Source organism: Neophocaena asiaeorientalis, unplaced genomic scaffold (genome assembly GCF_003031525.2).
Source record: "Neophocaena asiaeorientalis asiaeorientalis breed wild unplaced genomic scaffold, Neophocaena_asiaeorientalis_V1.1 scaffold114, whole genome shotgun sequence".
In the NCBI taxonomy this organism is placed as follows: Eukaryota; Metazoa; Chordata; class Mammalia; order Artiodactyla; family Phocoenidae; genus Neophocaena; species Neophocaena asiaeorientalis.
In genome coordinates, this window is record NW_020173116.1 from 7,424,034 (window position 1) to 7,451,863 (window position 27,830).

General features: G+C 50.1%; 1 protein-coding gene across 1 annotated transcript; it reads right to left on the reverse strand.

The window, feature by feature from the left end:
- Nucleotides 1-591: 591 nt before the first annotated feature.
- SNRNP200 (small nuclear ribonucleoprotein U5 subunit 200) lies at nucleotides 592-27,310 on the reverse strand. The gene is made up of 45 exons (XM_024743784.1): nucleotides 27,174-27,310; nucleotides 26,461-26,624; nucleotides 24,828-24,999; nucleotides 23,661-23,853; nucleotides 22,705-22,760; nucleotides 21,410-21,508; nucleotides 20,899-21,051; nucleotides 20,694-20,793; nucleotides 20,394-20,530; nucleotides 19,723-19,806; nucleotides 19,458-19,631; nucleotides 19,032-19,169; nucleotides 18,647-18,802; nucleotides 17,910-18,080; nucleotides 16,241-16,434; nucleotides 15,899-16,022; nucleotides 14,735-14,884; nucleotides 14,388-14,498; nucleotides 13,696-13,827; nucleotides 13,338-13,526; nucleotides 12,783-12,980; nucleotides 12,227-12,379; nucleotides 12,034-12,114; nucleotides 11,605-11,688; nucleotides 10,841-10,947; nucleotides 10,416-10,534; nucleotides 9,964-10,118; nucleotides 9,665-9,854; nucleotides 9,326-9,499; nucleotides 8,195-8,355; nucleotides 7,657-7,884; nucleotides 7,128-7,319; nucleotides 6,859-7,037; nucleotides 6,515-6,666; nucleotides 5,551-5,659; nucleotides 4,896-5,004; nucleotides 4,194-4,383; nucleotides 3,933-4,097; nucleotides 3,579-3,700; nucleotides 3,169-3,312; nucleotides 2,905-3,081; nucleotides 2,458-2,618; nucleotides 2,294-2,375; nucleotides 1,127-1,219; nucleotides 592-1,028 (listed from the first exon to the last, which is right to left on the reverse strand). Exons 1-45 carry the CDS (start codon nucleotides 27,216-27,218, stop codon nucleotides 885-887), a joined length of 6,411 nt encoding a protein of 2,136 aa, XP_024599552.1. The 5' UTR covers nucleotides 27,219-27,310; the 3' UTR covers nucleotides 592-884.
- Nucleotides 27,311-27,830: the final 520 nt, after the last annotated feature.

Consider the following 27,830-nt stretch of genomic DNA (forward strand, 5'->3'; position numbering starts at 1 on the left):
CAGAGGAAGAGACCAAGGGCACAAGCCTGACCGAACAGAAGCTACCAACACTGTTCCCTCTACACTGACTGAAATGGTGCAGGTGGCAGCCCAACTGAAGAGCAGCCTCGTCCTCTAGAAATGCTCACTGTGAGCAAGTTCACTGGCTGAAAAAAATAATCCTTAGGTTGGAGAAACGAAACTTTTTTTCGCTGCATTGGGTCTTCGTTGCTGTGCGTGGGCTATCTCTAGTTGCGGCGACTGGGGGGGGGCTACTCTCCGTTGTGGCGCGCGGGCTTCTCATCGCGGTGGCTTCTCTACTTGCAGAGCACAGGCTCTAGGTGCATGGGCTTCAGTAGTTGTGGCTTGTGAGCTGTAGAGCGCAGCCTCAGTAGTTGTGGCACATGGGCTCAGTAGTTGTGGCTTGCAGGCTCTAGAGCGCAGGCTCAGTAGTTGTGGCGCATGGGCTTAGTTGCTCCGCGGCATGTGGTATCTTCCCGGACCAGGGCTTGAACCCGTGTCCCCTGCACCAGCAGGCGGATTCTGAACCAATGTACCACCAGGGAAGTCCGAGAAAGGAAACTTTTAATCTGGAATTACTGCAAAGACAAATGGTTTCTCCAAGTCATTTTATTAGAATGTGTTATTCAAAAGGAACTACAAAGAACATGCCTAAAAATGGTGTACACAGTTTACGCTTGACACCTGCAGACACTAGATCCAAAGTTTGGATGGCAAGGGAGCCGGAGGGGAAAGTAGTGGGGTGGGCTGGGACCACGGCGGCACTGGCTGGCCAGACCTCCCACAGACAGACCGGGTCTCCAAGACTGAGGTCCCGTGATGGCGTACATGTACCAAACTCAGGTTCAACTCTTCTCTCTGTGCAAGAGCAAAGGCCTCTGGACTCAGTCTGAGTCACTGTCTGTCTCAGCTTCTTTCACATCCACGCTGAATTTGTACTCCTGGTCACATCCCATGTAAGCGTCACTCATGAAGTACAGAGTGTAGTTGTGGGCGCCAGTGGCCGGGGCCACAAAGTCGAGCTTCACCTGGAGAGAGCAGGCAAAACTCAGGGCCAGCTCAGACACAGGAAGAGTTCTCACCCTGCCCCATCTCACAGCACACGAGGGCCAGCGGACACACTCACCTTGGCCTTCTGCTGCAGGGTCAGCCTCTTGATGGAAATGAGGCTATTCGACTTGGCATCTCCGATCACCACCCACCAGCCCTCTTCACGTTTCTGTAGTGACCAAAAGCCAACAGAGTCAGCACATAAAATTTGATGATCATGACACCAAGAGAAAAGTTACAAAAGTAAGAAACCAGAAACCAGAAAGAAAGCTTTCTAAAACTTCTTCCCAAACTACAACTGGATATGCCTAAGATTTTAAACTGTCTGAGGTGTCTCACGTGAGTCTTTAAGCAGGCAGATGAACTCATTCGTTGGTTCTGCCTCATCTCCTTGTCCCAAAGTACCTTCTGCCATTTAGTACCTGACACTAAGTCCAAGATTCCAATATTAGACATCTAGTCTTTGGGGCCTCGCAGCTTTGAGTTCCTCAGAGACCCTTTTAAATAAAAGGCATATATGCCGGAGGAGAAAAACACGTTAACATGGAGCTGAGCCTGCCAGCGGAGAGGATCCAAAGTAGGCCTTGCATCTACCAAGAATCCCCCTCTGCTGGCCGCTCCACTGTCAGAAAACCCAAGCATTCCACTTTAAAGCACTCTTTCCTCAGAGCCTATTAAACGAATAGTTCGTAAACTTAAACATTACAGTGTATCTGGTTTCTCCTTTCAGCCTTCAATTATTCTCCCATATAAGGGATCAGATTTCCTTTTTGGTGGTAAAGAACCAAGCACTGGAAGCAGAGTAAGTAGCTGTGAGAAACGAGAGCGAAGAAACACCAACTAGAAAGGCCGAGTGACACGTGGGATCTTAGTTCCCCAACCAGGGATCGAACCCGTGCCCGCCCCCTGCATTGGTAGCAGAGAGTCTTAACCACTGGACCGCCAGGGAAGTCCCCCTGGAGCCATTTAGAGTTAAAGATAAATGCTTCTTCACAGCCACGGACGTCAACAACTGCATGACTGGGGCGTTCAATAACGACCAGGCACCTAAATTGCCTTAAAGCAAAAAACCACCAAAAACTCCCACAGAAAACACCCATGGCCCCAAGATTAATCCTCAGGCTTGTGGCTTCATTATTACTCTAAATTTCCTCCCTCAGTGACTATGCACCCTTGTAGCCCAGCCTCTAGCCAGTCGGTAGGGCCTCAAGTGGACCCCTGGCAAGCCACGCCCAGGACGCACCTGTGGGAAGAGAGGCGCGATCACGGGGCCTGTGACTTCCTCCTCTCGCTCCAGCTGCACCAGCACCACAACCGGCCCGCCACTGTGGGGAGAAACGCAGGTCGCACGTCACAGCTGTGCCCAGCAAGGAGCCGGGGCGGGGCACCTGGCCCTCTCTGGCTCACCTGCGGATGCTGTCCTTGTCCACCACCTCGTAGGACAGCTCGATGTTGGGGTAGCGGTTACAGAAGCGGGCCACGTCTGCGATCTGGCTATCGGACAGCTGAAGCAACGCGTTGCGCTCTTCATCCTCCATCTCCATGATGTCAAAAACACTCTCCACCCCCTGCAGTGGGTGTCAGAGGTCAGGGAAGAGAGAGAATGCACACTAGCAGCAGAGGAAAGTGGCCCCAAAGAGCGGCTACTTTTACTTCCTATGCCATCAGACCATCTAAAGAAGACACGGCTTCAGAAAGAGCCTGGCCCACAACCGGCAGGCTCTCTAGCAGCTCCACGGCTAACACCTCCAGAGAGGCCAGAACGAGAAGGCTCCCCTCCACAACCGCCCCCAGTGCAAGACGCTCGGCTCCCAGCCTCGGCCACCCGACACTCCGGGTCCAGGCCCGGCTCACCTTGTCTGTGCAACGTTTGATGTGCTCTGAGGTGAAGTGTGGCAGCTGTTTCAGGTATGAGTCCTTGGACCACATAGCTTGGGTGACCATCTGGGCCAGCTCCATGGCTGCCAGAGCTGGGCTGAGCCACCCGTTGCTGGAGAGGACATCCACACAGGCCTGGATGAGCCGGATGGCCTGAACAGGGACAGGAGAGCAAGAGCAGGCAGGGTTGGAACTGCTGCTTCACAGGCCACACGGGCTTCCCCCCGCCCCCCTCGATACCTTGCTAAGGATCTCCTCTGTATCTGACTGCAGCTCAGCACTCAGCTGCATGCGGGACAGGTGAGCCTGCAGAAGCAGGTTGGTCTTGACGTGCGGGTCATTGAACTTAGGGTTATTCAACTTGTGGGGGACCTTCTGGGCCAACTGGAAAGTGGAAGAAAAAGAGCCGATGATGAAGAGGTGACCCTGCCTGAGACCTATCCCAGGCAGCACCTATCCCAGGCTCACAACCCTTCAAAACTCAGAGGGGTGGCTGGGTGCCTGGGGGGGGGGGCTGAGACGTGTGGACGTGCGTGAGGGAGGTCGGGGCAGGAGGGGTCGGTGTCTTCCTGTGGTGACGGGGCATTGCGTGTTCTGGGCACGCGGGCCAAGTTTCAGCTCTGAGGATGTTCTCCTGAAGCTGCCCTCACCTGCCGCAGGAGGTTGTCTTCATGGTGCCGGATGGGAATGTTCTCATACTCGGCCGCATTGGAGATGATCTCAATAAGCCCTCGCACCTTGGTCTTGGCATTCAGGGACATGCTGAAGAGCTCTGAGAGAGGTAGGGAAGGAGATTTGAGAGCAGTCAAAGCAGGCAGAAAAGGAGCAGAGAGGAGAGAGTTAACTCCTGGGCTACCCCAGCTCCACCCTGCGATGCGTGCCTCTGACGAACACCGGATGGGGCACTGGAAGCATCATCGCCTCTCATCCACATGGGCTGCAGACCCTGCCCGAGATCCCTCTAGCTCAGGCTCTGCACAGACCCAGCCCCTGCTGGCCCTCACCAATGGTGGTGTAGTTGATGTAATAGTAGGCAGCGATCATGCCCAGGTTCAGAGGCGCCACGTCCATCTCGTCCTCAATGCTGATGCACTTGGACTGCTCCAGGTCACTCAGGGTTTGTTCCACGAGCTCCGACAAGTGGTCAGACAGGTGACGATGGGAGATACCTGTGAAGGTGAGAGCTAAGTGGGGAGTCACGGGGAGATGGCGAGTAAGGGCTGTGAAAACCGCAAAAGGATAAGGTATGCTCCAAAGCCACTGACCCTGCAGGTTGTAATAATTGGGGTTCTGTGTCATGCGGCGGTACAGAAAGGTCCAGGTGAGGTAGTCCACGGCGTCCTGCTTGTTCTCGATGGTCTTGGTGACGATCTCAGCATTGAAGTGGTCATGCATACAGTGGTCCAGGTGAGACTCTACTGGCAAAGGCTCATATAAGAACTTTTTGAAGAAATCCTATGGGAAGGAAGGTAATAAAGAGTCAATGACAATACGGTCACAGAGATAGATCAAGGGGAAAAAAAAGGCCAAGGGAAAATGCGGCCCCTGTGTGACAGACAGACACAGCTGATCAAAATGGAAGAAACCAGTTGCACAGACGAGGTGAGCTGGGTCTGGACCTGGAGAGTTGGGTGTGTATGCCTGTTCCCACTGGCATCACTGGTTATTTCTACAGCAGAGACAGGGGGTACCCCAAGTCCCACATGCTGAGCAGAGCATGAGGGAAGATGGAACCAGCCAGAGCGAGAAGACGTCAACACACAGAGTCAACAGCAGTAGCAAAGACCAAAGGCTACAAAATTCTACGCAGCCAAGAGGCTTGTTACAAAAGCAACATGGAAGATAAAAGAGGCAGAAGTTGACAGACAGAATGTAAAAAAATAAGTAAACACATCTATCGAAAGAGAAACTAAAGAATCTGTTCTGGGGCCCAGGATCAAAAGACAGTGCAAGAGGCCCAGGCTGACCTTTTTGGAGCCCTGGCACATGATGACACAGCGCCCCTCGTCATCCTGCAAAGGGCGGTTGGCGTGTCCCACCATCTGCAGCACGTCGTAGATGGGGTAATCCACGTACCTAAAGACAGATGGGGAGAGGAGGCAAAGCCGCAGCAACAGACACTCAGGAGGCTGACTCCCTAAATGTCACAGAATAAAGTGCAAACACGGGGAGACGTGGGCCAATCACAGCAAAACTCTGTTTACAAGTTCCCACGCTCAGGCACTAGTTTCACGCATCATCTATACATCACTTTAGTTTTCAAGTGTAAGAGTCATTACTTTGTTGCTGTGTCCTTGAACCAAAGCTATTAACCCATCTGATGCCAACAGCCAAATAACTCCCCATTAAAGGATCTAATATGTAAGGCAGGCTTCCAAACTTTACAGCTATATAGTTCATGAGTAATGAAGTCACCCGACTCAAATCCAAATCTAGAAGCAGGTTCAGACATGAAAAATAAGTCCATATAAATAAAACCCTGGCTGGGGTGGAATCTCGGCTAGCTTTTTATTTCCCTAACACCTTTTCTTCACAATAGTGAACTTCTGGATTTGCAGGTATTACATTCATCTTAGGAAGGAAGGTCCCGTTAACACAGAGCAAGTGCACGGCTGTACTCACGCGTGGATCTTGCCGTTGTAGTACTGGGTATCCATGATAATCACCAGGTGGGCAGCCACATTCATGCCCCAGCAGAGACTCCGAGAAGCCACCACCACCTGGATAGCCCCTGAGCAGCAGAAGGGAGGAGACTAAGCACAGGGCTCCCTGGCTGAGGCAGGACCTGCTGCCTCCTGGGCAGGTAGTGGCTTATCTTGTGCTACGTTTCAGAACTCAGAGCAACGCTTACCAGGGACAAACTTTAATGACTAAGGGGCTAACTCGGTACTACAGGAGGTGGCTCTATGTCACTGTTGCTCTGCTGGGGGGGCTACCCTGGAGGAAACAAGGTAATCCTGGAACAGAATCCCAAGCCCAGGGAAAGCTAGGCTCACACTCCTGCCTGACAGATGGGCCTTGCTGGCTGGAAAGTGCTAAGGCTGACTCAGCCACGGGCTGGCTCAGTACATGGTAGCAAAATCGAGCTCTGAAGGTGCCACAAACCAGACAGATTCAGGGGTCAAAGGGTGACAGTAATGATTCTGGCAGGAGCAGCTCCACTGCAGCTCCACTAAGCACTGTCAAAATAATACTCTGCGTGAAATGCCTGACGTCAACAAGGGACAGAGGCACACAGCCACCCAAGGGAAACAGAGGCCCAACCACTTTGCCGAGCCTGGAATCCGTAGAAAACCAGATCTAGTGGCCAAATGTCCTGGTCTAAAAAACCAGGTTCTGAAAGAGCACAACCTTATGTGCTTGCCTGCTTTCTCATCTAGAAAGTAGGGGTAGTATCTGTCCCACCTTCACCACAAGGGTACTGAAATCAAATGAGATAACAGATAAAATAATCTGGTAAGTATCAATATTTTGAAAATGACCAATGTGCTGTAAAGAAATATCACCCATGCCCAGAAGTTCAACACACGCCCCCGTGACACCTCTGGATCTAGTCTCACTCTGTGCTTCAAGGCTTGCTCTCTACCTGAGCTGAAGAGCTGCTCCACCAGGCGCCGCTCCATGGGGCTGAGCCCCTCGTGCAGGTAGCCCACCCCGTTTAGCAGCGTCTCCTTGAGCGTGCTGTCACTCAGCTTCTCCAGGTAGGGGATCAGGTCCTTCTCCGTGCAGTGCAGGAACCTGGGCAGCATGAGCACTGACTCAGCCCGGAGCGCTTCCACCCCCGCAGAGACCCTTCCAGCTGTGCATCGCCCAGCCCCGAGCCAGGCGGGGGCCACCCCACCCTTGTGAACAGAACACCCGGCAGGAGGCCAGTCTCACTTGAGCCAACCCTCACCTCCCCACGGGCCCCAGGAGCCAGGCCCCGCCCACCTCTGCCGCTGGATGTCGGCCGCACACGTGGTGAGGATGTCGATGGCGGTGAGGCGCGTCTGCTTGCGAGATGGAACAAAGACAATGACAGGCTTCTTGGGCGAGTGCTTGGTGATGGCGTGGTACACAGGCTTGGCCATGGACAGCAGGCGAGTCTGCGTGTGGCTAATGTTGAAGCCCTGGAGACCGAGGAGGAAGAAAGGAGGTTACAAACCCAGGGAGCCCAGGACGTCATGAGGCCACGTGGGAACAGAAAGAGTGGGTCCCACCTGGATGTGCAGCTCCAAGGGCACGGGGCGCACGTTCGGGTGGAAGTTGAAGGTGGAGGTGGCGCTGCACCCCAGCCAGTGGGCCACGTCCTTCGCGTTCGAGAGCGAGGAGCTGAGGGCCACAATGCGAATGGGCCTCTCGATCTGGGAGGAGATGTAGCGCATCCGGGAGCAGATCACCTCCAGCACGGGCTGAAAAGGGGCGGGAGTCACTGCAGGCCTGACGCTCCATCCTCAGCCCTGAGCTACCTTCGTGTGGAGCCCAACAACCTCGAGATGATCTCCTAACTCTTCCTTGTGATTAGGGGCTCTCCCGTCTTTGGGTCCACCTCCTCCACAGCCAATCTCCACTAAGCAATGGTACTCTCCAAGAAAACTACAAAAAAGTCTCAGATCATCCTTTCAGAATAAGGTGACAGGCAGAATCCTCTTGGGAGAAGCCCTAGTCTCTGGCCCTCACCTAAGGCCCAAGGCCAAGGCTACTCTGCTGGTCCCAGCCCCGCTCCTATGCTGCAAGGTCAAGCCATACCCCATTCTCGCCCCCGATAAGGTGGACCTCATCCACCACAAAGAGGTTGATGTTCTGGACATTCTTGCGCTGCTTCCACCGCCGGGAAAGGATGTCCCACTTCTCGGGGGTGCTGATGATGATGTTGCCTTTGCCCAGAAGCTTCAGGTCCGTGCTGGTCTCCCCCGTCAGGAGCACCACCTTCTTGTTGAGCCTGTCCTGGAACTTCTCGTACCAGTCCATGTACACCTGGCAGGCGGGCAGCGGGAGGGCAGAAAAACATCAGGCCACGTCAGGCTTCAGTTCATGAATTATGAGAAAAACATGGGAAGCCAAACACAGAGGCCTGTCGCCCTGGAGATCTCAAGCTAAATACTTCGTAATCACACACCAACCTATAAGTGACCAGAGAGCTTCCCTTTAGTATACGACTGCGGAAATGGCCACCAGCAGGCAAACAGTCTTGCCCCAGCTGGCTCTGCAAATTTCAGGGCTCAGAAAACCTTGATGTGGACTCAGAGATGAAAACGGTTTCTGGGAAAATTCACACATGACACACCTGCTCCGCCAGAGCCTCCATGGGGGTGATGTAGACACAGCGCCCCTCCGAGTTCTGTAGCAGCATCCGCAGGATGGCAAACTCCGCACAGATGGTCTTCCCGCTGCCCGTGGGGGCCCCCACAAACACGTTGTCATCGCTGTTGTACACGGTGTTGAACACTGAGAAGCGACAGAGAGGCAGTGTGAACACTGAGAGAGACTCGGACACGCAGGAAACTCAGCCAGTCAGCCCAGAATGGCAACCACGAGGGGTGACGGCACACGGCCCCCAGCTGCAGTCGGGCCTGCGACATCTCTCCCCTTCATCCGCTCCTTCCCACACAAGAGGAGGAGAAGGGACCAAGATCAAGAGTTCAGGGCCCCTGGAGATTTGCGGGAGGACAACAGAAGCAAAGGAGGTCAGGGCTCCCTCCTTGCTTCTCAGGGACAGGATGCCGAACCAAGGGGAACTGGCTCCCCTCCTCTGCCCCTCCAACCCTCTCCTGTGTTTCCTGGAAAGAGTCAAGTACACAGAGAAGGTAAAAAACCTAATACGTAAGCCCTGGCATCCAGACTGGGTTAAAATCAAGTTCTACTATTTATTAGCTGGTTCAATTGGGGTGCCTCTCCCTGCCTCGGTTTCCTCATCTGTAGAACAGGACACTGATGGTAGTATCTCAAATGGTAAATCCCTGTTTGCTGGTATCTCAAACAGGATTGTGGAAGGAATGAAAGAGAAAACACTTGGGGTGCACCCAGCCCAGAGTACTTAGAACATGGGGCGTGCTCTGCGAACACAGCTGTCGTTTACAGCAATGAAGGCAGAGGAGGCCTCGGTCAACGCTGCACACTCTGGTTCAATACTGGAGCCTCCTGAGCCTGAGAAATGACGGTGCACCGTGATAAGACGACCTGCTCTACCAACCCTCCTCAGGGACACGTGCAAAGAAGCGAAGCAAATCTAATAGTAACCAAGGGCTTCTGAGAACGGAAAACGTCCTGGCTGCTCCAACAGTTGGCACTGATGAGCTCCCACTCCTGCCAAGCACCTGAGGGCCCTCCTCCCCCTCCTCCCGCAGAACCTACCTGTCTCCAGGGGACCTTAAAAGGCCTCCAAAGGAACCGCCCGCCTGGAAATGGAAACACCTACCCTGGGTCTGGATGGGGTTGAAGAAAGGAAATTTATCTTGGTAAAGGCTCTCAAAGGCACTGTTTCTCAGGGCAGACACGGGCAAGGGCTGCAGGTCCAGAAGCTCGGTTGGGGGTGGGTATTTCTCTGGTAGGATCAGGTGCCGGAAAGAGACAGGCAGCTGGGTCTCACAAGCTGCCAGAAAAGAAACGGGAAGGGCAGTCAGCACACTGGGAACCCCAAGGCAGCATACACAGCACTCTCCCCAACCAAGTCTGGCCCAGTACAAGGGGCAAGACACTCATCTAACTGCCCCGGGAGGACCTGGCCCAGGGGACCCCGCGGAGGAGACGCACTCACAGAGCCAGCGGTCAGACACCACACGGATGAAGTACTGAGGGGGCAGCGGTTCAAAGACGGGCACGAAGAACGTAATGAGGTGCTCGTCCTGCGCATACTTGGCCTTGAGTAGGAAGTACTCGTGGTGCAGGATCACCTCGCTGTCCACATCCTCCACCAGAATCCAGAACGCCTCTGAGGAACCATGGACCTGCCCACAGGGGCACAAGTGACAGAAGCATGAGCTGGCGGTAACTCAGCCCTCCAATCCCGCTCTCAAGACCCCTCTGAAACCAGGCCACTGCCTCACACAGCCTGACCTTTTCATCCCACTGGAAGTCGGGCGTGATGGTCAGCTCCACCTTCAGCGTGGAGCGCGTGATAGGCTGCAGATGCACCGACAACTCCAGCTTGGGGAACAGGTGGACGTACTTGTGGATGGTCTTCCCCATCTTGGGCATGCGGATGAGCTCCCCTACGAGGACACAAGAGAGCACGGGGCTGCAGCCCAGCCTGCCTGAGGTACCTGCAAACGCAGCCCTGAGGGCCACCAAGGGGAACGGGCGGATTCCACTCCAGAAGGGCAGGCTCTTCCCTCCACTCTCAGTGGGCCCAGAAGATTCAAAGCCCCGAGACCAAGCGCAAGACTACTGCTAGTGGGACGAGACAAGCGAGCCCAGGACGTCAGGGCACGAGGCCTAGGAACTGGAAAGCAGGCAGGCTTAGGGGGACATCTGAGCTGTGCGGATGAGCAGGATGGCTTCCCACGCACCTATCTCATTGTGATTCAGGTCATACAGACGCTCAAAAGGGAAGTTTTTCTTCTCGATCTTCTTCACTACTTCCTCAGGGAGTTTCCGGAACTGGCGCAGAGGACACATGGACTGCCACCTGTCCAGGAAGGAAACAGAGCTATCAGTCCCTTGTGTGGGGCCTGGAACCAACTGTCCTCCTCACGGCTTCCAACGGATGAGCTGTGACCCACAAAACACGAATGCTGAAGACAGACATCTCCAACTATGCCACCCTCCCCGACTCCTCAGCTGCACCCCAGAGGGCCTGCCCCCTTCTCAACTTGCACCCAGCTGCATATTTCACCCATCAGGGCGAGATCTGACGCGCTCTAAGGCTTTCCCACCACACCCTCGGCCCGGGGACCCCCACCCCGTGACCAGCTTCCAGCTCACTGGGCCTTACATGCGTTTGTCAATCATCTTGCAGAGGTTCAGGGTCTTGTCTGTAAGCTGCGCCCAGCCTCGGTTCAGGACAATTTCAAAGATGGCACGCATCAACCGGCCAGCCGACTGGGGAAAGATGAAGCATTCCCCCTGTCAAGTCCGCACTGTCCCCAGACCTAATAATGCAGCCACCCGACACAGGGTTTAATTACCTCAAGCTCTGATACAACCAGCTACACCAACTCAAAACCCAAGTCCCTCTGTCATGACCCACCCCCACCCCAACCCCCAGCAGACGCTGGCTGACGCAGGACAGTCAGAGAAGTGCAGCTAGAGCTCCGCGCCCAGCATTGTAACCTTCCACTCACTGCCTGGTCTTAAGGCTTTTGACTCATTTAGCATTTAGAGTCCTAGCAAGAGTAAGGGTGTTAGTGACTTGCCCTGAGGAAAAGACAAAGAGTAGTTATTAAAGCCTTTTGCCATTTCTGGGTTTATTTAGGAGCCCAGCAGCCGTAATGGGAAGTCCCTCTCCACAGGGAAGCAGACACCGTGTCTTGCGATCTCCACATGGAGCCTCTCCAGCATCTCTGTAAAGGCCTCACCTTCCCACGTGCTCAAGATCAGTAAAACAGAGCGGCCGTACCACACGCGCACCAGCCAACAAGCCACCTGGGGCACAACTCAGCATTCCTTCTCCCTCACTAGTGTCAGGCCTACTTTTTACCAGACACACACAGAACACGGGATGGGAACTTATCAGGGGTGGCACAACCCTGCCCTCACCTGGGTAACATATACCATGTCGGCCATCAACGCAAAGCCCTCCAATTTCAGTTGCGAGATGAAAGCTTGGAGAAGCACATTGATCTGGAAAAAAGCAAAATCAGCCAGAAGAAGGCTGATCACTGATTGAACCAACCGAAAAAGTGAATACATTTCTGCTCTGGGCATCCATGCCAGGTAAGACCTTCTAGAGCTCTTGATTTGCAGACATTAAATAATTGTTACTCCATGTAAAAAAGAACATGTGAGAAGGATGCAGAAACTCGGAGAACTGAGCAGATTACCAAGAACAAACCCAAACTCAAGGATCATCTTTTATTTTTATTTATTTTACCTTTTTATTTTTTTAATTCTTTTCTAAGGTTCATCTTTTAGAAGATCAGGAAAACCTCCTGACCCTCACCCCAAGCAGAGAGGAGCTGGGCTCACCTTCGCACTGGGTTCCTCAATGCTCTCCTTTACAGGGATGGGCACCCTCTCCAGCAACTTCTGCAGCTCCAGCTTCTCCTCCTGCCACAAGAAGGAAACAGGTCAAGAAAAAGCCAGGAGGCCAAGGAGAGAACCAACCAGTGACGTGGCAGTGGGTACCAACTTCCAGTTCCAACACGCTGAGTGGACTCACTTCTCTCACAGTGATGTTCTTGAACTCTGAGGACAAGGAGAAGACTCTGAAAAGCTCAATCTCACTCAGGGTGGGCTTTAGCAGCTGGTTGTAGGTCTGTACCGTATCATTGGTGATGTAGTAGTGGCTGGCTATACGACCGAGTTCTGTCACCTACAAAGAAGGAAGACTCAATCCAAAGCTGATCATTAACAAGTGGCAACCTCTCACTGTGGACGAGAGGTGCCCACTGGGTGAACACACAGCAATACAAGTGCCTGGCCCAAGCACAGGAAGAAGGATGGCCCAATAAACTGACCTATAGTGTGACTTGATGCCCACACAGACAAGAGAGCTAGATCAGCTGCCACAGCTCAAGATATGGAAAGGAAGCACCGTCAGGTTTTACACCATTTTAGAAGTTCCTAGGTTCAAAGGGCACAGTGCAATGCCACTTGTTTTTCTGCTGTTCCAAGCAGCGGGCAATTAGGCAGTACTTGAATCAAGACAGTGATCTGAAAAATTGTCTCCTGGGGCAACAACTTCTGCAGGGACCTCCGTCCCTCAGCCCTCTCACCTGGAAGTTGCCTGTCTTCTTGTCGTACTTGACCAGATTGTTCTTATCCAGCATCAAGGCAGCAGTATGAACCAGATCCAGTCGGCGCTGGTCCAGCAGGGGATCTCCCTTGAGGTCATCATGAGAGATGCCATAGAGGGTTGGGGATCGGAGCATTCGGATATACAGGTAGGCGTAGCCCAGCCAGTTCACTGCATCCTGTAAGAAACAGATCATGGGCCTTAGCATGCAGAGCTGATGTCCAAGTGAAAAGCTCCCACAGAGCACTCAGATGTTAATTCCCAACTATGAGATACGTATTATACTGTCTCGTGAACGTTTATAATATTTCATTATCAAGAAGACAAAGTTCTTTCTAAGATTTTGGCAACAAGGGGAATTGTCAGCCGGAGACCCAAGAAGCTTGAGAGCCTGCTTACACTGAGAGATGTGGGGCCCAGGGCTGGAGGACCCCGGTGCTGAGGCCCACAGCACAATGACCGAGACCACCTCACTCCTGGTACCCTGGCCTCTCTGGAGAAGACAAGAGGCGCCAAGGACAGAGCCCTCCCCTACCTTTGCGTTCTGGACGTTCCCCAGCACGATTTCCGCGTTGAGCATGTCAGGCAGCTTTGATACCATCTGGCTCTCAATAGGAAGCTGCTGATTGAGGAGGGACAGGTAGTACTGCAGCTCCCCATGAGAAGTGATGAGTATGCCTTCGCCCTTGGTGTCATACTGAGGTCTTCCTGCTCGTCCCAGCATCTATAGGTCAGAGAGGGCAACCAAGACGGCTATGGCCACAGAGCTCCTGGGTTTGATTCCAGGCTTCTACGTTATGGAACCTCGCCTTCCATCTGCCATCATTTGGACCTCCTGTGTATAAAACACAGCATGCTTTTCCCCACTGAGAATAAACTCAAAAGCTCCATACCTGCAGGATGTCCAGTGCCCCCAGTTCTGTCCAGCGCCCCTTCTCTGGACTGTACACCTGGGTGCCTTTGATGATGACAGTATGCGCGGGGAGATTCACACCCCAAGCCAGGGTTGCCGTGGAAACTAAAACCTACAGAGGTAAGGCAAGGTAATAAGGAAAACGGACGTTACCACCATGGATTACTATCCTCAACTTCTCCAGGCAACTGGCCTCAGAGCTTCTAGCAGCACCAAGGTGGGTCCCATACTTGCCAATGTAACACCAGAATAAAGGGGAAAGGAGTCCTTGAGTTCCTCAACTCTTCGAGAGTCAACATTTCAAGGTTCTAGAGACACTTAAGAGACAGATATGCAGACCTATATGAATCAACTTAAGGTTACTAAACAAGTTAAAGTATGGGCTCTCCTGAGACAGGGAATGAACAAGGTCCTGACCTATGTCTGACAACATCTGGAGTCACCAACATGCTTGCTTTGCTGGGCTTCTCAGGTGCTTTCCTGAACTCACTCATCTTCCCGCACGCAGGATGTGAAGAGATGGGAGAGGTGGTATGACACTACACTGACTGTACCTACCCAACCCTCCAAACTGGTTTACCTGAGCCTGAAACAACGAAGTACCAGGCACAAACATACAGCACAGCCTCCGATGTTTCCCGTCTTCTCCGTCTGTGCTTTGCCCACCCTCACCTGAATGTGTTTATCAGCAAAAAGATCCTCTACGAGTGTCCGGTCAACTCTGGTCATGCCCGCGTGATGAATAGCAAAGCCATAGGGCAGGAGATCCTTCAGCTCCAGGTTCTGGGAAACAGAAGAGAACAGGTGATGAGGTAAGCCTTCCTGAAGGAACTCCCCCAGAGACGAAGCAAATCTCTTCAGCTGAGACTCTGCCCCTCACCTATCCACATATCCACAGCCAATCAAACCTCACCCTGTGTGAAAGAGCACCACCTCACACTCCTGGAGGACCACTGGGACAACTCGGATTGAGCCGGTTACCAGGTAGGAATGAGAGAGCTGGGCCTGTCTCGCCTCACCTTGCACTGCTCGGCTTCTGTCCGAAGGACTTCTGTGGAGGCCGAGCCCTCTCTCAGAAACAGACCCAGCGTGTCCTTCTCCAGGCACATGTCCCGGATGGCCCTGGCCGTCTTCCCAGTCTCCTTCCGGGAGTGGACAAACACCAGCACCTGAGTAGAAGCCACAGTTTTCCACAGTCAAGAGACACACTCCGACAGTCACCCCCACGCCCCTGAGGAACCAGCAGCAGAAGCAGAGGCTGCACCACGATCAAGCAAGAAACTGAGGTCTGGCTCAGAAGCCTAACAGTGCCCGTAAGACCCTAAGCGAACGAACCTACCAAGCACAGTGATGAGGGTCCTGTAACTGGGAAACTAAACTAACTCTTAGCACCCCATCTTTTAACAGCAAGTTTAAATATAATATGAATGCACATTCAGGAATCTCAATTTGTGTTCAGGTACCTGATGAGATTCTCAGCTGCTAAAATGTTATATAAAATAACGGGCACTGGCCTTTATAAATGGACTTAGGAAGTAAGTCTCAGTATGAGACAGGCACTATTTTGTAGGAAATAAAGTCCTCCAAGTATTTAGTGCCAAGAAAAGATTTGTGTCTTCATGTAAATTCTTATGTTTTTTTTTTTTTTCTTATGTTTTTTTAATCAGGCAAAATATTCAATGTTCCATAAAAACATCAGATCATACTTACTAGTAAAATGCCCTTTCACTAGTTTTAAATTTTTATCTTTATTTTTGCTATGTTTTTAGTATAAGTCACCCAAATCTTTTATGGAAGAACCCTTGGTAACGTAGATAGACAAGTTAATTATTTGTGCCTGGTGATTTCCTTTTTGAGTTTTTAAATTACAAATTCAATTTCTTTAATGGTTACAGGACAATTCAGATTATCTATTTCATCAAGGCTGTCTTGGTAGTTGGTTGTTTTTGAGAAACGGGCCCATTTCCTTTAGGCTATCAAATCCATGTGTAAAGTTGTTCACAGTATATTCCTTTACTATCCTTTCAAATGTAACCGATTCTGTAGTAATACCCCATTTCGTTTCTGGTACTGGTGATTTGTTTTGTGTCTTCTCTCTTTATCTTAGTCAGTCTTGCTTGGCTATCAGTAAGTCAAAAATTCAAAAGAACACAGTTCAAGAATAACGAGAAACCATGACAGACCTGATTTTTTCCAGCATGTTCCATGATTTTCTCATAGACAATTTCGTTCATGATCTGGAAACGCTTGATAGCTTTCTTCTCCGTAATGCCCACGTAAGTCTGTTCTAGAGGCACTGGGCGGAAGCTAGAAGTTCAACAGTTAGACAAATGAGGCTTCTGAGACAAAAGTACTGAGGAAATAAACAGTCCTTTTTGCTGCCAGGGAGCAATATTCCTCTATTTGGATTCATATCACATCAAAACCCAAAGGCCATTCTAAAACCCAATCTAATAGAGCTCCTTGGAAAAGAAGGACAGCAGGAAGGTCACCCTGGTTAAACTTCTCCCAGTCTTTTCTTATACCTGTTGTCGAAATAGAATAGGCCCTTGGCAGGGTCCACACGCAGAAAGGTGGCCACATCTTCATAGTTGGGGAGGGTGGCACTAAGACCGATGAGTCGGACATCCTCTTGGGTCATCTCAATGTTCCGGATGGTCCTGGCCACCAACGCTTCTAAGACAGGACCTCTGTCATCGTGGAGAAGATGGATCTCATCCTAAGGAATGGGAGGGCAGCAAATTACCTGTAGGACTAGAGAAATGTGGCCCCCTTTCCTGAAGAGTATTCCCATTTTGTAGGTATACACCTAATATGCCAAATAAAGAAGACAAGAAAAGGGATCCCAAGGCCAGGGAAACCCAAAGGATGAGATGATATTCACCATGAAATACCCCAGGAAATAACATGCTCCAACCACGGGCTGCTTTGCTGCAGTTCAGTGAAACAATGCTTTACGCTAAGAAAATCTGATACTTCGGGTAAATGAATTCATAACTCCACTCAAAGGAAAATTTCTTTACTAAAGCTAAAGCTTCTGATCAGACCATATTTATATCAAATAAGGTTTCACCTCTGGGCAGTTATCTTTACCAAGAACTAATTGTATCAAATGAAGAATCTGAATCACCAAATGAAGGCTCCACATAGCCTAAGGCAGTGCTTCTCAAATTTCAGCAGGCATACAAGGCAGGAGGGGATCTTATTAAAATGCAGACTGTATTTCAGCAAGTGGGAGTGGGGACAGGGACTCTGCATTTCTTTCTTTTTTAAAAAAAATACCTATTTATTTTGACTGTGCTGGGTCTTAGCTGTGGCACGCAGGATCTTTCCTGCGGCACGTGGGACTCTTTAGTTGCAGCATGCTGACTTCTTAGTTGCAGCATGCGGACTCTTGGTTGAGGCATGTATGTGGGATCTAGTTCCCTGACCAAGGATCAAACCCAGACCCAGTGCATTGGGAGCACGGAGTCTTATCTGCTGTGCCACCAGGGAAGTCCCAGGACTTTGCATTTCTAACAAGACTTTTGAGTAGCAGACTTTAAGCAGGGGCTAGCAAATTTTTTCTTGAAGGCCAGAGAGTCAGTATTTTAGGCTTGTGGGCCAGTCTCTGTTACAAATACTCAATTCTGTCACTGCAGCACAAAAGTAACTGTGAACAATATGCAAACGGGTATGGCTGTGTTCCAATAAAACAAAAATCAGTAGCCACAGATTGCCAACCCTGCTCTAGAATGGTGCAAATCAACATGCAAGGTCTCCTTTCTGCTTCCCCAGACAACCAAAAGAAACCGCACTCAGACTGTCATTCCTCCCTGGGGGCTTCTGTGTATATAGGACACAATATCCTGACTCCTTACTCATTCTCTCTGAGAATGGATTATTTATAAAGCCCTTTAATGTTCTGGGAGGACATAAGTATCAATAGTTTTTTCAATTGTCTGTTTACATTTATTTCAAAATATTTGACATAAAAAAAGTATAAATGATATGGCAAAGAGCATGCACCTACTGGGAAGCGTTTCAATTTGGTGCAGATTCTCATTTAGCAGTAAGAGCAATGCGGACAATAGCTGCCGCTACGCAGGCCAGTAACTGGAGGAAAGGCACTGAAGAAAAGTTTAGCATTAAAACCCAGCAACCCCTCCTCAACCAGGCCTGGGCTCTGTGCTCCCACCAGGACCCCCTGCTCACCAGGATGATGAGTCGCACGAGCTGGGTGTAGGTCCGCTCCCCACCCTTGCGGGTAATGATGTCCCACTTCTCAGGGGTGCAGACGATGATCTGAGTGGCGCTGATCTCCTCCTTGCACAGCTGGTGGTCTCCAGTCAGTTCTGCAACAGTGATGCCGTACGTGGCCAGGCGCTGGGTGTAGGAAAGGCACGTCAGGCAAAAATGCTTGGAGGGGGCCTGGACTCCACACTCTCTGTCTGTGAAGTCTGAGTGTGGGGTACTGGAGGTAGGTATCAACCCTTCAGGGAAATATCAAGTGTATGAGGTTGAGCACATGAGCATTTATTTCTAAAACAAATCCAAGTTTACACGCAGGGTAAGGAAGCAGAAAAATGCTCCCTGGGAGCTCTGCACACAATAGGGGGAAATGGAAGCTTGCAGACAATGGACCTGGAATAACACTAGATCTATTATCAACCACCCATGTGAGTGTTTCATAAATACTCCAATAATGCAAATGATACCAACTGCAGAAAATTGCTAAGGGGAAGATTAAAAAGATGGTAAACCCTTGTAAAAGCCCAAAAGAGATCCAGGATTTTCTCCTTTCACAAACACTCTGTACTTGGGTCAAGTTCCACCTTCGAAGGAGAAAAAAAACACCACACAAGGCATTCCAGAAATGCCCTAATGTAAGAAGCAGAGAAGCACCAGGCCTGTCCCCCAATATCTTCTGGAGAAAGGTTCTATCCCCTTACCTTTCCAAAACTGCCCACCATCTCCTGCACCAAAGACCGCATGGGGGCGATGTAGATGATCTTGAAGTCATCCACGTTGATAGTGCCATCCATGTTAATGTGCTTCCCTATCTCTCGGAGCATAGACATCAGGGCCACGTTGGTCTTACCAGCACCCTATGGGAGGTCAAGGACAAGAAGGCCTGTGTACCTCATTATGCTCACTACCCCAATTTCTAAGGGCTTATCACCAAAACAGAGCATGTCCTGCGGATTTTACCCTACCATTTAACATCTCCTCCACCAAAGAATAAAGAATTAGGGGGTAAGGATGGAGACGAACAATACTGCCACCTAAAATATACACCGCGTTCCACAAGAAAAGAGCAGGCAGGGCAGTGCTTACGGTAGGAGCGCAGAGCAGCAGATTCTCATCCGTCTCCAGAGCAGCACGGTAGAGCTTACTCTGGATCCGATTCAGTGTTTTGAAACCCTCAAATCCAGCCTGGGCATACTTGGGCAGTTTCTCCACTGGAAGAAGTTGCTAGAAAAAAATGCCACACACATCACATCAGCAGCGCCCTTGGGCAGACTGTGGTTTTGCGAGATTGCACTTCCCGGCAACCTCCCTGCATAACGCTCCACTAAAGGCCAGACCAGAGAGATCAGTTTTGTCCCCAGGGCTCAAAATCAAAATGGGAAAACTCTGCAGCAGCTTCCACTTCTGGAATAAACTACCTGTGAGACAAGGCCACACTTTGGTCAATGGGTGGAAATCCAAACTGGAAGGGAGGCGAAGTGAGCAGAAAACTTAGAAAAGCAATTCACTCACTTCTTCAGAGCCGAAGGGCTTGGGCTTCAGAGCAGGCACGTGCACCTCCTCATAGCCCTTGCGCTGGCGACGGAACGATCCGTCAGGAAGCTGACAGCGTTTGTTGGCCATGAAGTGGCTCCCCTGGGTAAAAACTAGGTCCTCCAAGTCCAGAACCTGTCGCGGAGCCAGTGCCTGGGAGTTTGAAAAATAAGAATATAAAGTGAGCAAGCTGAGCAAAGGAGTTTCCATCCCTCACAGCCTTGGAAATGGCCTTGGTACCTACCTCTCCACCCTGGTCCAGATCCATGGTTTCCAGATCTGTGTCCATCCGGGACTGACGCACTCGCTCTCTCCGGGACCTCTCCTCCTGTGATGTGGAAAGACAGAAAGAATAGCAACGATTCATCACCATCCCAGTTTCTTGTCCTTTCCAGTCCCTTGGCTGAGCTTGACTCACAGGTGCTGACTAGTAAGTCCTGAAACAGAAAGGTGGCCCTTTACGTTCAGACAGTTGAGGACCACCAGAATGATGAAATCAAACCACTTTCAAGGGACAATACATAGTCCTGGGATTTCAGAAGTCGACGTTCAACAATGCAGCATCAAGGGCTATCCTTAAGGGACAGAGTGTGGGTTCTGTGTTCAGCAAACACGCGTTGTGTTCCTGTACTACCAGCAGACACCATGACTTATCGTGTGAACGAACAGCAAAGGGCCCAGGTGCTGGTGACGACAGCAGCAGGTCAGCAGTCTCTCGACCACACCAGCGTGAAGGTGTTGATTCCACACTGTACCAATGACCAAACTCAAAGAATCTGGAGAAATAATTCACTTCTTCAACTTCCTGCTTTAACAGGAATTTAGCTTTTTGCTGCAATCTTCTAACTAGTGTCTCTTTTCCAAAGCAAACGCTCTACCTCAGGAGTCAGACAGACAAACCAACCCAGCCCTTACCCGGATCAGATCCTCCTTCTCCGTTTCGTGGAGCTGGTAGAGGAACTTCGATAGCTCTGGGTCAGCTTCCATCTTTCCCATGATCCTTTCCTTTTCAGCTTCACTCTGTGCACTGGCCAGCAAGGTACAGTATAAAACTGTCAACAGCAAAAGGAAGAAAAGGAAGGTGAGATACAAAATCAACCTTCAACCCTGGGGTAGAAAGAAAAATACATGAAACAAGTGGTGAGGCTATGAAAGCAACACAACCTCTACCACACGCCTACCTACGACACAAACGCGTCCTCCACACATACTCACTCATCATCCTGTGCTGCCGCAACACCTTAATAAAATCAAAAGTGTTGAAACCAAGGAGCAGAACCAGCTGGTTCTCACACTCCCGGTCATCACTGGCCGTCTGCAGGGAGAAGGTAACACCACAATTAAGGACACAGCCATCTGCTTCCTACACTGTCCCATCTGCTAAGACACATGGAACACAAAAACATTATCCCGGCTGTACCTTCAAAATCTCCAAGACTTCATCTGCCTTCTTCTGCGACACAATGGCATCATCATAGAAGCGACTGAGCTGCCGCTGGAGCCAAAAGGCATCAATATCCCGAGGGTGCAAATCCTTCTTCTTGGAACTCATTAGCTCCCCTGAGGCCACAAGCTACAAAGTAACCAGGCACTGAGCTCACTGTGTCTCCATCTGCCCCACGTGCTTTCTTATCATCCAGCAACAAAGCTCTGCAGGCCACCCACCCACAGCCTACCCTCTTCTGAGGAAAAAAAATACTGAGTTCATGAGCACACCAAACCCACCGAGACTTCATCAACACATGCCTTTGAGAAAGAGGGTGACTGACTGAAACCTTAAGAAAAATCAAGACACGAAATGTTTATCACAGCTCACCCTATGAAAAGGTAGCTTAATAAATAATACATGACAGGACCTAGGTACGGGAAAGAAGTGCTACACCCAGAAATAACCTGCCCTGCAGCGGCGGGCAAGAGCAAGCTGTACTCACATTAGCCGAGAGGGTGCAGCGCACCACCGCCTCGTCCCCTTCCATGTCGTCATCCGATGCCTCTTCTCGAACCTCCCCGTACACATCTTCATCACCTTCCTGTGGAAACAGCCCCAACCCCAACTCATGACCTGGAGCTGATCCTGGCATCACCACAGAACCTCTCCCTCAAGTCACTTAAAATAAGCTCCATGGCTAGAGCAAAGGCTTCTGCGGTGGAACCAACAACTTACCGGAACCAGGGTCAGCCTCATTCCAGAGTACATTTACCAGAAGGACCAATACAGAAGCACACTTGGGAAAGCACACAGTGACCAGAAATGTAGAGGCCACACTTCGCTTGCTCACTACTGTCTTTACTCACATACCTGCCTACAGGTGTACTGTGTACTGAGCACAGGGTCATGTTAAAAGCAGGTCCTTAATAATAAGCATTTGTTCAATGAATGAATGCTATGAGCAAAGCATTCTTTTAGTTTGTTGCTACTTAAAATAAAGAAATTCTACTAACTCTACTGGAGGAAGGGGCTCAGCAGTCCTCTACTTCAATCATATCGTTTGAAAGGTGGAGACACTGAAGCAAAACGACCTGTCCAATACAGGACCAAAATTCAGTCCTCTAGGCTCCCAGTCTGGTGCTCACTCCTGACTCTCCTTTGCTACCCCTTCTTCCTGTCCTAGTTTATGATATCCCAAAGCTGGCGTTTTACCTTTCAGGAAGCCAAACACACCCACTGAGAACTCGAATGCAGCTCTGCACATTTTTTCAAGTGCCCCACTTGTTCCTATTAGTTATATTCAAGAAATTCTAATTCGATGGTAAACCTCAGTGGCTGCTGCAACTGTTACTGAAACAACCATGTACAAAATATGCCCATGCTCTGCGGCAAATGTGCATTTTTTTTTTGAAATTGGCAGTAGGACACAGTACTGGAAAGAGGAAAATTATCACAGTATGGTTAAAATGCAGTAAAACAGGACAGCACATTCCCGAAATGAGGTATATGCTGTACTTACCTTTTTTTCTTTCTTATTGCTGACCCACTTGGTTTATGTTCAATTATTGTATTAATTTACATTTATAAGTTCAAATTTGCTTTATAAAGCCAAAAAATAACCATAACAATTTTTCAGCAAAATTAATATTTATGCCCAAGTTTGACACCAAATACAACACCATAAAACTTATCTGGCTTAAGTTAGGGCACTTCTTTATATCAGAAGTGGTCCCCTCACCTTAACAACTGAAAAAAAAAAAAAAAAGACAAGACTGGGTCTGTTTGCTTATCACTTACCTCCTCATCAGACTCAAACTGTACATTCACACCATACGTCTCATCAATGTTGTCATCTGAAACGGTGAGGGATTAGAAAAAGAGGACAGGGAACAGTTAGTAAAATGAGGCACTAGGGAGTTAATTTCCTCCCTAACTGCCTGACTTGCCTCTACTCAGGACAGACCTAAGGTCTAAGGACTAACAGACAAATGATCAACATAAGAGGGCCTGGGGCTTCCCTGGTGGCGCAGTGGTTAAGAATCCGCCTGCCAATGCAGGGGACATGGGTTTGATCCCTGGTCCACGAAGATCCCACATGCAACAGAGCAACTAAGCCCATGCACCATAGCTACTGAACCTGATCTCTGGAGCCCACGAGCCACAACTACTGAGCCCACGTGCCACAACTAACGAAGCCCACGCGCCTAGAGCCCGTGCTCCGCAACAAGAGAAGCCATTGCAATGAGAAACACGCGCACCGCAACGAAGAGTAGCCCCCGCTCGACGCAACCAGAGAAAGCCCACGCACGGCAACGAACATCCAACGGAGCCAAAAATAAATAAAATAAATTTACAAAAAAAACAAAAAGAGCCTTCTGTGCTGCCACCAGCAAGGCCTGCTCCAATCTGCCGGCCGTAGAAACGGCCCTGCTCTGCCTGTCCACCCTCCACCCAGGCCCTCTCCAAGTTTTCGCCCATATTCTATACAATAAGAGGGTCTCAGAATAAGAAATGGCTACCAGAATCAAGGGATTCTGGTGTCCATCAATCATAACCCCTCCAAAAACACCAAATAGGTTATGGAAACCTTTTTTTTTTTTTTTTTTTTTTTTTTTGGTACACTGAGCCACCAGGGAAGCCCTGGAAACCTTTTAAAGCATCTTTCAGATGCTTTAATGGCTGAGGCTAGAAGATCACATTAGGGGTCAATGAGCACCCAGTTCATATGGTCAGGACACAAAGAGCTCACTTACCCATATTCTGGATTTCCTTGTCTCCACCATAGTCTGTGATCTTTTTACCCAGGTTCACTAACACATGGTATCTTGTATCATCTGTCTGACCCAGCAGCAGATCAATCTCCTTTCTCCTTTCCTTGTCCCGAAGCTTTTCATTCTTTAAAACAGCTAGAACTTCATCAGCTGCCCCACAAAGGATATCACGTGGCTGGCAAAAAAAAAAAAGAGAAAAATTTAGAACAACGAGACAAAGACATAGAACATCACTGACCAGCTTTACGTGACAATAGGATGTGAAGAGCTGTATCTCTTTAAAACCTGCATACCAGGTTCCCACCATTTTCACTAATGTTAATTTAAAAATGCCACATCGGGCTTCCCTGGTGGCGCAGTGGTTGAGAGTCCGCCTGCCGATGCAGGGGACGCAGGTTCGTGCCCCAATCTGGGAGGGTCCCACATGCTGCGGAGCAGCTGGGCCCCTGAGCCATGGCCGCTGGGCCTGCGCGTCCAGGGCCTGTGCTCCGCAGCGGGAGAGGCCGCAGCGGTGAGAGGCCCCCGTACCGCAAGGAAAAAAAAAAAAAAAACTGCCACCAAAGGTCACACAATTGAAGGAAGACTCATCTGTTTCAAAAAATCAGGTAAGTGGTCTTAGGAAGACAGACACGGCTTCCACAGCAGTGTGCCACATTTCTCCCGACGGGAGAGGCACTCTGCAGTCCTGCCCTAGCCTGCCAAACTTGTGGTGATTCTTTATCCTCACCTCCTCTAGCAGCCACCTCATGAGCGTCTCTCAGAGACTCACAGAGGTCCTTAATCTAATCACATGTATAATGCTAAGAGCACAGATTCTGGATATAAACTACCCGGGCTTACATCCTGGCTCTGCCAAACACTACTGTGTGACTTGGGAAGATTACTTAACTATTCTTTGCCTCACACCTCTCTTCTGTAGAATGGAAAGTAAGTATTAATAGCACCTAGCCATAGAGCTAACATGAGAACTGAAAGAGAGAAGACATGTAAAATGCTATCCCTATAAAGTAAGTGCTCTATAAGTATCAGCCACTTCTGCGTATCGGTATGGCCCACACAGGAAAATACACAGACAAGGTTCCTCTGGTGCCTCCCAGGTGTGACTTCCTCCCTCTCCAAAAACATGGCTTCACCCTCTGGCTGCCTCACCTGGTCCCCAAGTGCAGCCTGGATGAAGCTGAGCAGCACTTCGTAGGTCTCCCGGGTCTCTTTAGTTTTGGGCTTGTAGATGATGCCCACCATCTCATCAATGCCCTCCGAGAGCAGAGTATAACCCTTCATCTTGTTGATGTCATGCCGGTCCTCATCACGCTTTCTTCGCCTAACGGACAGAGTATGATGTTGAACGGGCAGAACCTTCCCTCTCAAAGACAAGACTAAAGGAAGCCCACTCCACCCTCCTCCCCTCAGCTCCATGACACACAGGTAATACAAAACCACAAATCTGTACCTCAGCAAGCGATTCCCATTTGGCCTTAGTCACTTTCACGAGTATTTCTTTATGGAAACACAGTAACAGAAAGGGAATACTCTGTCATTCTCTCACTAGATGCACTAAATGTTACAATGAGACATCCTCCACGTTCATTTAGAAGAGACAAACCCTTCTACTTTGTATGACAATATATGATTGGATTTTGACTAGCTTTTTATCCCTCAGACATATTTTCTTTTTCTAGCCAGAAAACCGAAGCTCCAAAGGAATCTACTGCCATCAATTCCTGGAAAAGAAGTCATACTCTGCAAAGTGGAGGACCAATGATACGTAACTCATTTCAAATACAACTGCTTTACTCAAAACCGGGCCTACGAATTTTTGAGACTTCATCATGAGAGAAGAGGAAGACACAGATGATCAGGGTCGAAAGATAACAGTGAGATAAAGTTCAATGATTTTTTTTAAGTTTGGAAATATATCACCCCGCAAAAGTAAAAAAAAAAACAACAAAAAAGCAAAACAAAACACCTGCCTTTCATGCTTGAATGGTAGTTTATAACAACAAAACTGGAAGTGGGCAACAGCAAACAAAAGAAGTAGGGGTGGTAAGTTAGTAATAAAAGAGAAGAGTTACTGAGACAAGAGTTTAACGGGACTTCCCGGGTGGCACAGTGGTTGAGAATCTGCCTGCCAATGCAGGGGACACGGGTTCGAGCCCTGGTCCAGGAAGATCCCACATGCTGCGGAGTAGCTAAGCCCATGTGCCACAACTACTGAGCCTGCGCTCTCCTGCGAGCCACAACTACTGAGCCCATGTGCCACAACTACTGAGCTTGCGCTCTAGAGCCTGTGAACCACAACTACTGAGCCCGCACGCTTAGAGCCCATGCTCCGCAACAAGAGAAGTCACCGCAACGAGAAGCCCATGCACCGCAACAAAGAGTAGCTCCCGTGCGCAGCAACGAAGACCCAACGCAGCCAAAAAAAAAAAAAAATGGGGTTAACAGATACAAACTACTATATGTAAAATAGATAAGCAACAACAAAAACAAAAAAAAGAGTTTACCAAGAATCTTCAAAATACCATGAAGAAAATTAAGATCTCTCTATGGATGAGAAACACATGCTGAAAGAAGATCTAAAAGTTGTTTTCCACTTCAGCTACACTTGTTTAGGCCAAAGAACCTTTCGATTCTTATGTTCTGCTTTTATCTTTACTGAATTGTTTTAATGTCACTGCCATCTCACTTGCACCAAGCAATTCGGCAAAAAAAACACTGCTCAAATGCCAAGGGAAAATGGACTTAGGGTCTGAAGAAAAATCATTTTCCCCCTGCTACTCACTTGGCTCTTCTTTCCTCTTGCATCTGTGGTTTCGTCCGTTGAGCCTTATCTCCCATCCGGGTGCCCTCGAGCTTCCCAACCAGGGACAGAACCTCTCCTGTGGGTTCATCCCGGCGGGTCCGGTCAATGAGAGAGCGGTCAGCTTGGAGGACAAGATTCGAGTTCTGAAAAGATCACAGTGTTATCGAAACTCTGACAGGAGCAGGACCAATGCCGGTACCAAAGGGATACCAGCTGATAACAAAGCAAGTAAGAACTGGGGCAAAGAAGTGACAAAAATCACTAGTCGGGCAAAGAAGTGACAAAAATCACTAGTCGGAATAAAAAGATGTTTTCCTTAAGAAGCGCATCATATAACCGCGCATGAGCGAAGGGCAATCAAATCGTTAGAACAATCCTTGCTCCTAACACTGCTCATAACTCCGCCCAGGGAACACTGTCGGGCACGTTGGGGATGACATACGAAAGGGGTCGGGAACAGCGCCGAGGGGACAGGGAACAAACACTCCTAGCAGAGCTCTTAGCCCATCCCGCTCGCCCCAGTCACCAGTGGGGTTATTCATATCGTCGTGTACCCCCTCCTTCGCCTGAACCTGATTTCCCCTCTGCTTTCGCGGTTCTCCCGTAGGCCTTCAGAGTGAAACTCCCTTCCTCAGCCTCCCGCTCCCCACCGGCCTCCTCAGCCCAGAGCCCTCCGCCGAGCCCACACGCACCGCCTTGTACTCGTACTGCAGGCTACGAGCGGTCACATCCGCCATGGCGGCGGATGCTCAGCGGTCTCAGAGCTCCGCTCCCCCCACCACACGCTACAGACAACCGCCGATCTCCTCTACCGCCGCGCCTGACGCAGGAAAGACGCACAGGAAGGAGAATGAGACTGGCTCCCTTCCGCTTCCGGGTCGTGCCCCGGAAAGTGCTGATGGGGCATATCTCCGGGGTATTCGCTCCGGTTTTCTGCGACCGTGTGGGCTCGGTGGGCGGGACCGGCAAATCCCGGGACTCTCGAAAGACGGTTCCGGACCAGTACTCTCCCTATCTCGGGTTCCGGCCCTCGTCCAGCAGGACTCCTCTCATCTTATGCCTGCTTAGCCTGATATCCTGTCCCACGCGCTTCTTCCCCTGGTAACAGTCCTGTGAGCTCTGCAGGCAAGGAGGGGCTAATGAGCCCCATTTCCGGCTGAAGAAACTAAAGCACCTTGCGAGGGACTGAACTGTGTTGTGTGTGTGTTTCTGGTATCTGGTATCTTCCTTTGGGTTTTTCCTCTATATTAAACAATTGAAAAAAAGCTCTATTTCCCCCCCCCCATCCCATCTAAAACCCGTGCCTCTGAGACCCTCGTTCTGGGCATCCGGGAAACCCCTTTTTGCCC